Below are 15738 nucleotides of genomic sequence, written 5' to 3'. Positions count from 1 at the left end.
GGAACAACAGTCCCAACAGTAGAGGTTTGTTTAGGAACATACCCATGTTGGTTTCAGTGTGATGGTTGGATCAGTTGAGTGGTGGGGGAAGGGAACAGATTCGATTGACAACTGCTATCAAGTATATTTGTCAGTACACTAATATTCACTACTGTACATTCTAACCACACAGACACTCTACCTGGGCCATGGGGCTGCTACAACACACCAACAGCTGTAGATATCAACAGAGCAATTGTACCCTTATTTTTGTTATACACATCAGACCTGTTTCTATACAAATTTCTTTACCTGTGGGCCCTGTGCAGATGAACTGTGTGCACATTACATTGCTGTTTCTACACATATTTCAGATTCACATATTAGTTGCAGGCCCTGGAGTGTGTGTTGTGTCTTTCACATACATCTACTGTGACATTCTCTGTGTAGGTTTCTTGGTGACTGGAGAAACTATCCATGGCAGTGTGACACTTGAGGGGCTTGTCTGGGCCAGACTACAGAGTGTGAATGTCTAGCTTGCATCTATTTGTAGGACTGGGGCTTATCAACACAGCAGTTGTACACCTTTCATAGTTATACACATCATAGTAGTATTTCTATTCGGATTTCTTTACCTCTGTGCCCTGTATGGAAAATGTTATGTGTTGCAGTACATTACTTTTTCTATTCAGATTGCAGTTTACAACTGTAGAACCAGACTGAGATGTTAGTGGCGGTCCCTGTATTCGAACCATGGTGTCTGTGCAAAATTGAACTACAGGTCTAGTCCTTATCAGACTGAGCTACTGGGGAGGTGTTATGTGTTGCTTGTGACATTTCTATCTAGTACATATTTTTGTGCACAGCACTTTTATTATGACATGTTGCATTATTTGTTTCCCATTTTCAGTACAAATTATGCATACACAATAGACATTAGTGTCACTGTTTGTGAAATGTTGACATTAGCTGGATTGCACATTTGACTGTTTTGCAACTACATACAGCTGCAATTTAGATTCCTGAGTACACAGTGTAGGTTTTAAGTCTCCACCTGTTAGCCGTATAATTTTTTTTGTACATTCACAGCTGCATACAGCTGAAATTGAAAGGTTAACACAAGACAATGCTGGCAGACAAACAAGTTCATAGGTTCATAGATTCATAGGTAGGTACTAGGCTATCGGCCCAAGGGCCTACGTAAGCCTAGCCAACAAGGTTCCCTGGCTTGCGCCACCCAAGAAAGTTAAAGTTAAGTAAAACACATTCTGATGGGAATATGTACCGTTGCTTTTTTTCAGTTATTTGACATGCCCATTCTTAAGTATGCAGACAAACAGTGCTAACTCAGTTCACCTCTGTTAATCCATTGTGTAAGACTGTGAAGACTGGAGGAGAAATGTGAAGGCTGCCAGCCTAGCCAGATAGGATTGTGCAGATAATTCTATCATTTGTAAATATGAATGTTGAAATACAGGTTTGTGTTTTTAAATGAAAGAATATGCTGTGAAATGTTGAACTTAAAACAATGTAGCAACATTGCCCTCTGCTGTAAAGAAAGCTAAGTCAAGCCTTTCTTGTATGTCCTTTGAAATTAAAATTATTTCATGACTGTCTTTGATGTTTACAAGTCGGCTCCAGTCCGTCTAGATGAAGACATTCTTTCTATTGTTTTAGCCAGGAGTTAAATTGCTTAAATGTATTTTTATTGAGCTGTTTCCTGACCAGCTGCAAGATAACAAAAGGGAGATGTTAAGAATGTAAATGCAGTTAATGTGTAGCCTGGAAACACCTGGAAAGTGTAAAAGAAATGATGTAATGTTTATCAGAACTGCAATTTCAATTTAAACAGGGAGAACCAGAGATTATTAAGCATTTTTGTCTTGACCATCTAACTCACAGCACTGCCAGTTGTCTTATGTAAATTATCTTAGACTTGTGTTTTCTTTTAGAAATAGCTAGGAACTAGAAAGATTAGACTAAGTGTTTTTCTGTGATGTCAGAAATGTACTACTGATTTATTTTAAATATTTATCTGTGATGTCTGAACTTTTGACTAGCACTGTGTAGTAAGAAGTATTGTCTTGTAGTTTTATTATTTATTATTAAATATTTTAAAACCTTTCCACTGTGACTGTTTTGTGTAGAGATAATTTAAGCTCTTAAGAGTACTTGCATGCCTTTGGTAAAACTGTACAAAGCCACTCTAATAGCTTTAGCCATGGGCTATACTACCAATTGGATAATAATATTGCACAGTAATAATTGGACACCCTTTTAAGGGCCTTTGAGCAGCTGATAAATATTAGCTGGGTGACGGCAAGTGGTACTACCATATAGTCTGGGTAAAGGGGCACAGCTGGAGAACCTGTGCCAGCCTTCCCTAGAAGCACATGTGTGGTTGTGTAAAGTCTTATCTCAAAGTGTGTGTGCATCAGTTACTTGGGCAGGGACACAAAGCACTGATTGGACAGAGAGGGTGCTGGAGAGTTTAGCTTGCCCAGCTAGGCTGTGAAATTGACCCTATAGCTGTACCAGTGTGGAGTCTTATTGGGGACCTGGAGAGCAAGGGAGCGACCAGCCCCAGACTGACTGTGATCTCTGTGTGCTCTTTATGGAAATTGCACTTTACTGTGTGTATTTGTTATCCTTTCCTCCTATATGAGATGCCCCTCTCTGGTGTTAGTGGTGAGGATTGAGGCTCTTTGATTGCTGGGCCAGGGCATGGGCGTCACATATTAATTGGTGGCAGTGGTTGGAATATCCATCACATATTAATTGGTGGAACAGGTTGGGATATCCTCACATATTAATTGGTTGGCAGTGGTGGGATTTCCACATCACATATTAATTAGGCGGCAAATACTAATTGGCTTGTAGTGGTGTGGGTAGAGTGAATCCTGTAGCTTGTGTACAGTGAGCTTTGAAGGTGTTTTGTACTCTAAAACAGCCACTCAGTGAATAATCAGAGTTCAGATCATAATTATTTTATTTTGTTTGTTAGCTTAGTTAGTTAGGGTGAGCAGGCAGCATGTCAGCAGAGGAGTATGGAAAGCTGACAAGGAGCCAGCTGGTGGAGATGTGCCAGGCTAGGGGACTGGTGCACGGAAACCTGACTAAGGCAGACCTAATTGCAGCCGTGGTTACAGCTACATCAGAAAACAACAACCAGGAGGACAATCAGACTGGCAGTAGAGATATAATACACTCGGAGAATGGACAGCTCAACCTTTCTGCAGTGGACTTAAAAATCCAGCTGGAGCTAAAGAGACTTGAGTTGGAGGCCAGACATTTGTAAATAGAAGCAGCTGAGAGACTGAGGAGTCTACAGGCTGAGGAGAATGAGAAACTGTTATGTCTAGAAGCTGAGGAAAAGGAAATACAGAGGCAGCATGGGAAGGAGATGCTGACTCTTTGCCAGAATCATGGAGGTAATGGAGAAGGGAGTAACTGGACCCCAGAAGCACAAACGGTCAGTAAATTTCTTCTGCTCTTTAAAGAGGGGGATATTTTTGATAGTTTCATATGTTTGAGAGGGTATGTAAACAGTATGGAGTTGACCAAGGGCTCTGGGTATGGTTCTTGACCCCCTTACTCCATCGTAAAGCTGTAAATGTTTTATCTAAAATGTCTGATTTTGCATGTTTTGATTATACTACTGTACAAAATTGTCTGTTAGAATTGTTTAAGTTAACACCTGAAATCTATAGGAAAAGTTTCATGAGCATAGAAGCAAGGCAGATGAAAGTGTGTGTGAATATGCTGCTGAACTGAGCACTTATTTCCATAGGTGGGTAAGTGGATGTCAGGTCACCACTTTTGAAGGGCTGGCAGACCTTTTAATGAGGGAACAAGCCCTTAGCACTTTGCCTGAGGACATGAGGATCTGGTTAGCTGATAGACAATGTGCTACTTCAGATGAGTTAGGGAAGAAGGGAGACCTATACCTGGCAAGCAGGGCAGCCCTGCACAGGAAGGAGACCCCCAGTACTACTCATGGGTCTAAAGGAAACCATGGTGGGCAGCACAGACTGTCGCAACAGAATCTGCCAGTAGCAGGGGAAGCCACTAGTCCAGGTACACATCCAGGAGCTAGGGTTAAATGTTTTGAATGCGACCAGTGGGGCCATGTGGCATACAGGTGTCCACAGAGACAAGGTGGGGAACCAAAGGTGAGGGGGCCAGTAACTGGAAAGACAAAATACCAATAGTAGGTTGTCTTGAGACAACAGGAGTACTAAACTACCATCCCGCAGATGTCCTGTGAGGGAAGGATTTGGATGAGGCAATATCATGTTCTTATGCAGTTAAATGCAGTCAGGCTAGGAGACAAGCATGTGGGTCTGGTAGCCTGTGGGAGACCCAGACAGACTGCATACTTGCAGCCAGGACTGGAGAGGTGGTTACTTCAGGGAGGGAGCTACTCCGTAGCAGTGAGACTGAATGTGAGCTACAGCTGCTTGTGGGTACTGATATTCCCTTGGACAGAGTAACTGAAAGGTAGAGGTGAGTAGTAGTACCCAGGCTGACAGTGAGGCACCACTGTCAGAGGATGCCAGACTTCCTGTGGAAGGGGTGCTGGGAAGGGTTACAAGGAGAGAGTTGAGAAAGGCTCAGCTCTCAGACCCTACATTGCAAGGCCTGAGGCAGGTAGCTAGGGAGGCACCTGATTCTCAAGGAAAGGAGGAATCTTTAAACTGGGACAAAGGGTTACTATACAGAGAGTGGACCCCTGCAGGAGGGCTAGAAGGTGAGAGAGTATAGCAGTTGGTAGTGCCTAGAGCCTATCATCTGGTGCTTCTAGCCATAGCCCATGATATTCCCTTTGCAGGTCATATGGGCATAAAATGTACAAAGAGGCATATTATGCAGAACGTCTATTGGCCTGGAATTTCCAGAGATGTAACAGGGTACTGCAGGACCTGTGAGCATTGCCAAAAGGTAGGCAAGGCAGGAGACAAGGTGAGAGTTCCTTTGATGCCTTTGCCTGTGATTGAGGAGCCATTTCAGAGGGTAGCTATGGATATTGTGGGTCCTCTGAGTACCCCAAGTTCCACAGGGAAAAAGTATATCCTAGTGGTAGTGGATTATGCTACATGATACCCTGAGGCAGTGGCTTTGTCCTCCATTGAGGCAGAGAAGGTGGCAAATGCTTTGTTAGAGATTTTCAGCAGAGTAGGTTTCCCAAAAGAAACACTGACTGACAGTGGTGCCAATTTCATGTCAGACCTGCTGGCTTGTCTGTGGAAGTCCTGTGGTTTGAAGCACATGAAGACAACCCCCTACCATCCCCAGACTAATGGTCTTGTTGAGAGGTTAAACTCTACAATCAAGTCCATACTATGAGCATTTGCAGATCAGTTTAAGAGGGGGTGGGACAAATATTTGTATTTGTATGTTGTTTGCTTACAGAGAGGTTCCCCAGGAATCCACAGGTTTTTCACCCTTTGAGTTGCTGTATGGGCATAGGGTGAGGGGACCTCTAGATTAAATTCGAGACAAGTGGGAAGGTGAGTGTGAGTCTCACAATGAGTCTGTTGTGGCATATGTCCTAAATCTCAGGACAAGGCTCAGGGAACTCTGGGGCTTGGCCCAGGAGAACCTGGCAGAAGCCCAACAATAGAAAAAGGTGTGATATGACAGGAATGCTTGAGCTAGAGAGTATGCTGTGGGGCAGCAGGTAATGGTTCTCATTCCTGTCAGACACAACAAGCTGCAAGCAGCTTGGGAGGGACCCTACAAGGTGGTAAGAAAGGTAAGTGATGTTAACTACATGATGGAACTGCTAAGCAGAAGGCAGGGGCACAAATTGTACCATGTTAACATGATGAATCCTTACCATGATAGGGAGACCCCTTGTGCTGAGCATTTGCAGTGGATTGCAGGAGGAGTCTGAGGGAGATCTGGGGACTGATCTCCTCAGTGAGGCTCGGGCTGACACCTCAGTGGAAGGGGTAGCAATGTCCCAGCAGCTATCTCCTATCCAGGTTTGAGAGATCTGAGCAGTGTTGCAGGAATATGGGGACATGTTCACTGGGAAACCAGGGTGCACCCACCTGGTGCAGCACCAGGTGGATATAGGACCCCAAAGGTCTATTAGGCAGGCCTGTTATAGAGTGCCTGAGAGAGTCAAACAGACTCTGAGGGAGGAGGTACAGGAGATGTTGGAACTAGGGGTGATTCAAGAGTCCAACAGTCCCTGGGCCTCCCCAGTGGTGCTGGTGCCAAAGAAGGATGGTTCTGTGTGGACTACAGGAAATTAAATAGTCACACAGAGTCAGATGCTTACCCCATGCCTAGGACAGATGAGGCCCTAGAGCCGCTGGGTGGGGCTAAGTATCTTACAACCACTGATCTTACCAAGGGTTACTGGCAGGTGCCCTTTATTCCCAGTGCTAGAAAGAAGTCAGCCTTTGTGACTCTTTTCGGCTTGTATGAGTTCACAAAGATGGCCTTTGGGAGGAAGAATGCCCCAGCAACTTTCCAGAGGCTGGTAGATCATATCCTAGCAGGAGCAGGAGGGCTTGCCCTTGCTTACCTGGATGATATTGCCATCTACAGCCACTCCTGGACAGAGCACCTTCAGCATGTCAGGGAGGTGCTAGGCAGACTAAAGAGGTAAGGGTTGACCATTAAGCTGAGCAATTGTCAAGTGGGTATGGCAGAGGTCTCCTACCTAGGACATAGAGTGGGGAGTGGTAAGATAAGGCCAGAACCTGCCAAAGTGGAAGCCATTCAGGCATGGACTGCACCTGTTACTAAAAAGCAGGTGAGGGCATTTTTAGGGACAGCAGGGTACTACAGAAAGTTCATCCCCAGTTATAGTACCATAGCTGCTCCCCTCACAGACCTGAAAAGGAATAATAGGCCAGATAAGGTAGTGTGGACCCCAGCATGTGAACAGGCATTCCAGAAGCTTAAAGAAGCTTTGGGAGGACACCCTGTGTTAGCCAGTCCAGATAACAACAAAGAATTTGTTGTGCAGGTGGATGCTTCAAACCATGGGGTGGGGGCTGTACTTAGCCAGATTTCTTCAGAGGGGGAAGAGCACACAGTGGTTTATCTCAGTCATAGGCTGCAACCCAGGGAGGAATGCTATGCAGCTGTAGAAAAGGAATGTCTAGCCATAGTGTGGGCATTGCAGAAACTTCAGCCTTATCTGTATGGAAGGAAATTCACTGTTATGACAGATCACACCCCCCTAACATGGTTAAACAGAGCCAGCCAGCAAAATGCCAAGTTGCTACGATGGAGCCTAGGGCTGCAAGCATATATGTCAGTGCAGCACTGCAGTGGGGTTAGCAATGCCAGTGCAGATGGGCTCTCAAGACAGGGAATGGGGTGAGGTACACTCAGATAGACCTAACCCTCTCAAGTGGCATTTCTCAAAGGTCACTTGAAAAACTGGCTTGAGTTCTCCAGGGGGGAGAAATGTGAAGACTGGGGGAGAAATTTGAAGGCTGCCAGCCTAGCCAGATAGGATTGTGCAGATAATTCTATCATTTGTAAATATGAATGTTGAAATACAGGTTTGTGTTTTTAAATGAAAGAATATGCTGTGAAATGTTGAACTTAAAACAACGTAGCAACATTGCCCTTTGCTGTAAAGAAAGCTAAGTTAAGCATTTCTTGTATGTCCTTTGAAATTAAAATTATTTCATGACTGTCTTTGATGTTTACAAGTTGGCTCCAGTCCGTCTAGATAAAGACATTCTTTCTATTGTTTTAACCAAGAGTTAAAGTGCTAGATTTAAACATGCAAATGTATCTTTATTGCTCTGTTTCCTGACCAGCTGCAAGATAACAAAAATAAGATGTTAAGAATGTGAATGCAGTTAATGTGTAGCCTGGGAACTCCAGGAAAGTGTAAAAGAATGATGCAATGCTAATCAGAACTGCAATTTCAATTTAAACAGAGAGAACCAGAGATTATTAAGCATTTTTGTCTTGACCATCTAACTCACAGCACTGTCAGTTGTCTTATGTAAGTTATTTTAGACTTGTGTTTTTTTTAGAAATAGCTAGGAACTAGAAAGATTAGACTAAGTGTTTTTCTCTGATGCCAGAAATGTACTACTGATTTAGTTTAAGTTTTTCTCTGTGATCTCTGAACTTTTGACTAGCACTGTGTACTAAGAAATATTGTCTTGTGGTTTTATTATTTATTATTAAATATTTTAAAACCTTTCAACTGTGGCTGTTTGTGTATAGATAATTTAAGCTCTTAAGAGTACTTGCATGCCTTTGTTAAAACTGTACAAATCCACTCTAATAGTTTTAGCCGTGGGCTATACTACCAATTGGATAATAATATTGCACAGTAATAATTGGACACCCTTTTAAGGGGCTTTGAGTAGCTGATACATATTAGCTGGGTGGTAGCAAGTGGTACTAATGTATAGTCTGGGTAAAGGGGCACAGCTGGAGAACCTGTGCCAGCCTTCCTCAGAAGTATCTGTGTGGTTGTGTAAACTCTTATCTCAAAGTGTGTGTGCATCAGCTACTTGGGCAGGGACATGAAGCACTGGTTGGACAGAGAGGGTGCTGGAGATTTTAGCTTGCCCAGCTAGGCTGTGATCTGGACCATATAGCTGTTGCCAGTGGGGAGTCTTATTGGGGACCTGGACAGCAAAGGAGTGACCAGCCCCAGATTGACTGTGATATCTGTGTGCTCTTAAGGGAAATTGCACTTTAATGTGTGTATTTGTTATCCTTTCCTCCTATATTAGATGCCCCTCTCTGGTGTTAATGCTGAGGATTGAGGCTCCTTGATTGCTGGGCCAGGGCACGGGCATCACAAGGACATGCACATTTCTATTTTTCAGGTGCAAGTGAGATGACACACACCAGTGTTTGGGATCACCTTATTAGTTTTGACATACATATCTGTGTACAACTCAGAAATCCACAATTACTATTCCTGCATGATCTGCATAGGGGAATGCTTTTCATTTCTGTTACAGTAGCCCTGACATGGCACTTTCTTGGCAGGTTCACTCAGGCACACTCATACATATTCTAATATTCCTCTCCTGCATATTGTATCTTGTTTTCTACTGACATCTGTATTACACAGCAGCTGGGAATACTCCATTGTAATGCTGGCAGCCTGACACAGGCATTTATTCCTGACCTTTACAGCACAATTATATATACAGGCAATACTACCACTACTATAATTTTGATTTCTTACTGCTAATAGTAGGGGATATTCTGTACTCACCATACTGCCGATGCAGCTGGGCTAGTCACTGGGCATGAGCCGCAACATTCTGGGACCTCTCTGCAGCAGCTGTATGGGGAGACATCACACATTAATCACACCTGCACAGTCACAAGTTGAACTTTTTCCATACTTAGAGATACATAAGAGTGCATACTTACAGACAGGTGAGACATCCTGCGCTCGGGCTTCTTGGATCCACTGGTCCAACAGAGCACCCCTCCTCCACTTCAGGTCATTATAGTGGTGACGTACCTGTTCACCAGTCTGGGGTATGCCAGTTGCACTGGTGAGATCGTGTGCAAGCTGGTCCCAGGCCACCGCTTTGTACTGTGAGCCCTGGTACTGGCCCTGCAGCAGCCTGCCATCATGTTTTTTTACTAGGAGCCCAACCATGACCCTGGACTCCTGGATGCCCCAACGTTGCGCTTGGAAGCGAACACCTTCACTGACACTAGACATTTTGGTCCTGATGTGAGCAATCCCAAATGGTTATGGCTGTATTCCTGCCGGTGCGGTTTAAATAGGGCAGTTTTTCCCACACTTTTTCTTGATTGGCCAGTTTTAATATGCTGAAGTATGCTTAGCTCTGTGCAAACGCACATAGCAATGCTTAAACCAGGTGAGCACTGCTGAAAGGCAGTAAGCAATGCTTACACTAGCAAAACATTGCTTAAATCTATTTTTTCATTACATTTATAAATTATTTTTTACATTTATATTTTACATATTCCCACCCCTACTGTGCTGTATGTGAGCCATATGATTGACATCTATCATTCAAATTCCTTAAAAGTTTATTAAATAACTTGGCAGAGGGGGGATTTGAACCAAGCATGTTCTACATGCTAAACCATGGCAGTACCACTACACCACAGCAGCTTGATGATGTTTTCTATCACAGTAGCACTTGTCTATCATTTTCAGGATTTTAGCTGGGCTAAGCATAGCAGCGCACTGCACAAACAAGCTGCGCACCACTTAAATTTTGGATTTATTTGATGAAAATAATGCATTTTTTTTTTATTTTTATTGATTTCCTCTTGCCCTACTGCTTCCATGCATGTAGGGCAAGAGTGCATACACTTGGGGGTGTGCACTTGAAGGCTGTTGCCTTCTAGGTGTTTGTTTTGTTTTGTTTTTTTTTCAGTATCCACGGACACTGAAATGTTAGCTACTTACATTTCAGTGTCTACGGACACTTGTTTACTATACAATATTAGAGCCAGGCTCTAATATTATATAACGTGACACTCTTCTGTGTCACAAAGTGGAGTATGGCACTTTCTGAGTGAAGGGGGCATGTTACATGTTCCGTCACTGCTGACACATGCCCCCTTCGCTTGCTCCTAGTTTGTGCCCGTTTAGATTAAATAGCAGCGCCTTCATGCATATGCAAGTTGTGCTGCCTTTCTTAACAGACACGAACCACTCCATGCAAGCACTCCATGCAAGAATAGTCTTATTCTTGTATGGAGCTTCTTGAATCCTGGGGATAGTGATCACTGTGTAGGTTGCCTCCCATGGGACTTCTCAGCAACAGCCAATACAGGGGCAAAACTGCATGTTCTATAGGTCTTCAACATAGTCTTGAGAAGCCTGTTTAAAGAGAACCTCACACTAAGAGGGCAGGGAGTTATCATCCAGAATGGTCTGTGTCAGCTTATCCATGAATAACAGGAAATTCAGCCATGTTGTCCCCCTCACGCACATCTCTGATGGTTGCTGCACTTGTCACAGCATTGGCACAATCAAAATAATGGTAGTTTGTGTGGAATTTTCCGAAAGAATCCATTGGAATGGTCCTTTACAGAGACTCCTTGACCCAAAATAATGGACCCTTGCCTGTTTATCATTTGAATGATCTATAAAATTATAAAAGCTGTAATTTTTATTATGTCACAATCACTTGGTAAGTTAACTAATTACTCTTTATGGTGCAATGCACTTAATGTTGCTTTAAATGTTACATTTGCTTTGCACTCTAAATATATTTCCCTGAAGGCTGGAACATACCAAGGTACCAGGAGTCTCATACAACTTAAATCCCAGATTTCATCTCTCGAGATTGGTTATTTTACAGTAACTAACAGTGGGTAATTACTCACACTTGCACACTTCATAGCTCTAGAAAAACAAAGTGTGGAGCTTTACAAATTAAATCCCAGATTTCATCTCTTGAGGTTTGTTATTTTGCAGTACCTGACAATGGGTAATTACACTTGCACACTTCATAGTTCCAGAACAAGCTGTTGAGCTTTACAATTAAAGGAAAAGGCTTAACTGTTTTTTTTTTCATAAGTCTGTAAGAAGGGAAAGTGAAACTATCTTGAAGCAGAGTAGAATTGCTGGAGAAAAGCTTTTCAGTATCAGACCTATTCGGATCTCACAGTGCTACTGAACTACAATGGCTGGAGGAGTGTTTTTTATCTGACATATGTGACGCAGAGCAGATAAATCATTTTAAGGAAAATTCTGATTCTGTTAAGTAAGAAACCTCTTGCTTAACATCTTATGTTGAAATGCTTGTGACACATTGGAGGAAAAAATGTATATAACGACACCTACACAATAAAAGACAAGAAAAGTAGCAGGATATAAATTCAGCTCCTGAGAGAGACAGAGAGAGAGAACAACAGACCGTGTGAGTGGACCGTTGCCCATCCATTTATTTTTGCTGCTGTGGTTCTGAGTCAGTCAGGATGACGAAGTTTACAAAAAGGTTATTTGTACTTATACAAGGTAATAAACAGTTTTTGCAACAGGCATTGTTTTTCAGGCAGAGTTTTGTTTCATATTCATATTAGAACACAATTTTATTCTAAAACATGCTGCTGTGCTTTGTTTACTTTCATGACTGAAAGGTGCAAATTTCAGAAATAAGTGCATGTGGAAATTTTGCAAGTGAAAAATTATGTTTTTAATTAATGGAAAAGTAGATAAGTTTTGGGGAAAAAAGCAACGGTTAATACTAAAGAGTTTGTGTGTGTGTGTGTGTGTGTGTGTGTGTGTGTGTGTGTGTGTGTGTGTGTGTGTGTGTGTGTGTGTGTGCGTGTGCACATGTATGCATGTGCGCGCGAGCGTGTGTGTGTGTGTGTGTGTGTGTGTGTGTGTGTGTGTGTGTGTGTGTGTGTGTGTGCGCGCGCACGTGTGTGTGTGTGAGTGTGTACATTTTAAAAATCAGTTAAAATTTCAGACAGCGCTTTACAACACAATCTATATGCTTTCTAATTGTATAAAGGGTTAGCTCTTTATCATGCAAACATTAATTTATTAAATTGGTATTGGTTTAAATAATTTATATCTCATCACTGAGTATTTGGACCATGTGGAAAAGGTTAACATGGTTAGTGTCTGATTACAGATAAGAAAGAGATCAGGTGCCACAGAAAAGGGCTTTGCAGTCGGTTATCTCTTGTGTTGGTTTTCTTTTTGTAGATACGTATCTTCAAAGGCTTTGACTGCATGAATTTTATTCTGCTACACCGATGATTGCACTTTGGAGTCCTGTGCAAACTCAACTGGACTAGTTGCTTAGGGTCTTGCATTGAATCTGCGACGTGCAGATATGTTGATATAAAGTAGCTGCAGGACCCCAGATGAGTAGCTGTGTCCTACCTGACAAGCAGTGTCCCCCTAAACCACTTGTGGGTGTAGCTGTGTCCTACCTCAAGCAGTGCCCCCTAAACCACTTGAGGGTGTAGCTGTGTCCTACCTGACAAGCAGTGTCCCCCTAAACCACTTGTGGGTGCAGCTGTGTCCTACCTGATAGGCAGTGTCCCCCTAAACCACTTGTGGGTAAAGCTGTGTCCTACCTGATAGGCAGTGTCCCCCTAAACCACTTGTGGGTGCAGCTGTGTCCTACCTGGCAAGCAGTATCCCCCTAAACCACTTATGGGTGCAGCTGTGTCCTACCTGATAGGAAGTGTCACCCTAAACAACTTGTGGGTGTAGCTGTGTCCTACCTTATAGCCAGTGTCCCCCTAAACCACTTGTGGGTGCAGCTGTGTCCTACCTGATAGACAGTGTCCCCCTAAACCACTTGTGGGTGTAGCTGTGTACTACCTGATGGGCAGTGTCCCCCGAAACCACTTGTGGGTGCAGCTGTGTCCTACATGATAAGCAGTGTCCCCCAAAACCACTTGTGGGTGCAGCTATATCCTACCTGATAAGCAGTGCCCCCCTAAACAGTTGTGGGTGCAGCTGTGTCCTACCTGATAGGCAGTGTTCCCCTAAACCACTTGTGGGTGTAGCTGTGTCCTTCCTGACAGTGTCCCCCTAAACCACTTGTGGGTGTAACTGTGTACTACCTGATGGGCAGTGTCCCCCTAAACCACTTGTGGGTGTAGCTGTGTCCTATCTGATAGGCAGTGTCCCCCTAAAGTACTTGTGGGTATAGCTATGTCCTACCTGATAGCCAGTGTCCCCCTAAATCACTTGTGTGTGTATCTGTGTCCTACCTGATAGGCAGTATCCCCCAAACCACTTGTGGGTGTAGCTGTGTCCTACCTGATAGGCAGTGTCCCCCTAAACCACTTGTGAGTGTAGCTGTGTCTTACTTGATAGGCGGTGTCCCCTTAAATCACTTGTGGGTGTAGCTGCATCCTACCTGATAGGCAGTGTCCCCCTAAACCACTTGTGGGTGTAGCTGTGTACTACCTGATAGCCAGTGTCCCCCTAAATCACTTGTGGGTGTAGCTGTGTCCTATCTGATAGCCAGTGTCCCCCTAAATCACTTGTGGGTGTAGCTGTGTCCTACCTGATAGCCAGTGTCCCCCTAAATCACTTGTGGGTGAGCATTTCATTTGAATAGTTTCTATCAATTTAGAGGAAGTTGGGCAGTTCACAGAAAGAGAAGTATACAGAAAAGTAACCACTCCATGACATCTTAGTACGATCTACCCAATGTTTGGTAATGTAGAGTTTGACTAGTAGGCAGAGAGTTATTAGGATGCGAATTTTGAATTTCGAAGAATTATTATTATTTGGGATATGTAAAAGTGCCATCTCCCATGACAGGGTTGATTTGTGGTATCCCATTTTATCTAATTTCACCTTGAGGGAGCACTAAATGGTGTGGGAGTATCTACAAAACCATAAAATATGTAAAATGTCAGGCTGAGGGTGGGAGCAGCAGGGGCATGCAGTTGAAATATTTGGGTTAAATTTGTTTAAGCAGACTGGCGTGAAGTATAGATTGTTGGTGATCATGAATTGGGGTGTATGTAATTTTCTTAAATGGGGAGAAAGAAAGAGTAGATTTAATGGCAGATAATTTCTGTTCATCTGATAGGTTTGATTCTTGCTGGTTCCAATAGTCTGCAAATAGCACCTTATCTTGGTGAAGTATTGAATTGATATACTTATGGGCTAGGGATAACATGCTCATGTTAATGGTTACAATTTCCATTAATTTAGAGACCTGATTGAGATCTACTTTCTTTATAATGAGAACATAAGGCAGAGAGGCAGTAAGTTCCCTTAACTGGTGCAGAATTATGATATATTTTTTAGATAAATTTAGGGTATCTCGTAATTTTGTGAGTGATAAATCCCTATACTTATGGATATCCCATAAGGTATATTTTTGATTTGAGGGTGGTTGGACAAATTAATCATATTTCTAGTCAGCATGAGATTAGGGTTTAGATGAATTGTCTGATAATTAAATTCTTTGGTACCTGTAGTGGCTAAATCTAAGAACCATTCCTATATGTGTTTCGGTAACTTTCCCTTCCCCTCTCACTTTGCCCTCTTGGCGTGTGGCTCAGAATAAAGTGTTGATGTTTATCTTCTTTTATTTAAATTTACTGAATTGTAATCATCGGCAGTGTTTTCCAGCTTAATTGAAGATTCTACTTGATTATTTAAATATATTTCAATTATTTAAGTCCAGGGGTTTATCCCAAAGCAGCACTTTGTATATATTGTAGATAAGAATTGTCTCTGTATGTTATCCTCTGTATGAACAGTCATGTTAATCTGCATTTCTCTTTTGTTTTGCTCTTTTTGGTTGATGTATATAAAATGGAATTTAATAAAAGTTCAATTTGAAAAAAAAAAAGAAAAGTAATTAAATTATGGGACTAAACCCTAAACACTGTCAGAGGAGAGGTATTGTCCCAACAGGAGTATACAGTCATGTTGTGGTGTTACAGGTGTCAGGGCCTACAGAACTAAACCCTAAACCCTGTCAGAGAAGAGGTATTGTCCCAACAGGAGTATACAGTCATGTTGTGGTTTTGTAGGTGTCTGGGTCTACAGAACTAAACCTTAAACCCTGTCAGAGGAGAGGTATTGTCTCAACAGGTGTATACAGTCATGTGGTGTTGTAGGTGTCTGGGTCTACAGAACTAAACCCTAAACACTGTCAGAGGAGAGGTATTGTCCCAACAGGAGTATACAGTCATGTTGTGGTGTTACAGGTGTCAGGGCCTACAGAACTAAACCCTAAACCCTGTCAGAGAAGAGGTATTGTCCCAACAGGAGTATGCAGTCATGTTGTGGTTTTGTAGGTGTCTGGGTCTACAGAACTA

General features: G+C 42.8%; 1 protein-coding gene across 1 annotated transcript in view; it reads left to right on the top strand.

The window, feature by feature from the left end:
• Window positions 1–11545: 11545 nt before the first annotated feature.
• Window positions 11546–15738, top strand: part of ITGAL (integrin subunit alpha L) — a 1030513-nt gene continuing 1026320 nt past the window's right edge. The window contains exon 1 of the mRNA XM_044086682.1: window positions 11546–11944. Within this exon, the coding sequence (XP_043942617.1) occupies window positions 11905–11944 (40 nt within the window). The 5' untranslated portion in view covers window positions 11546–11904. The remainder of the gene's footprint in view (window positions 11945–15738) is intronic.

The sequence above is a fragment of the Protopterus annectens genome, chromosome 10.part0 (genome assembly GCF_019279795.1).
Source record: "Protopterus annectens isolate FY-2018-M chromosome 10.part0, PAN1.0, whole genome shotgun sequence".
Taxonomy (NCBI): domain Eukaryota; kingdom Metazoa; phylum Chordata; order Ceratodontiformes; family Protopteridae; genus Protopterus; species Protopterus annectens.
This window is presented reverse-complemented; position numbering and strand designations above follow the sequence as displayed.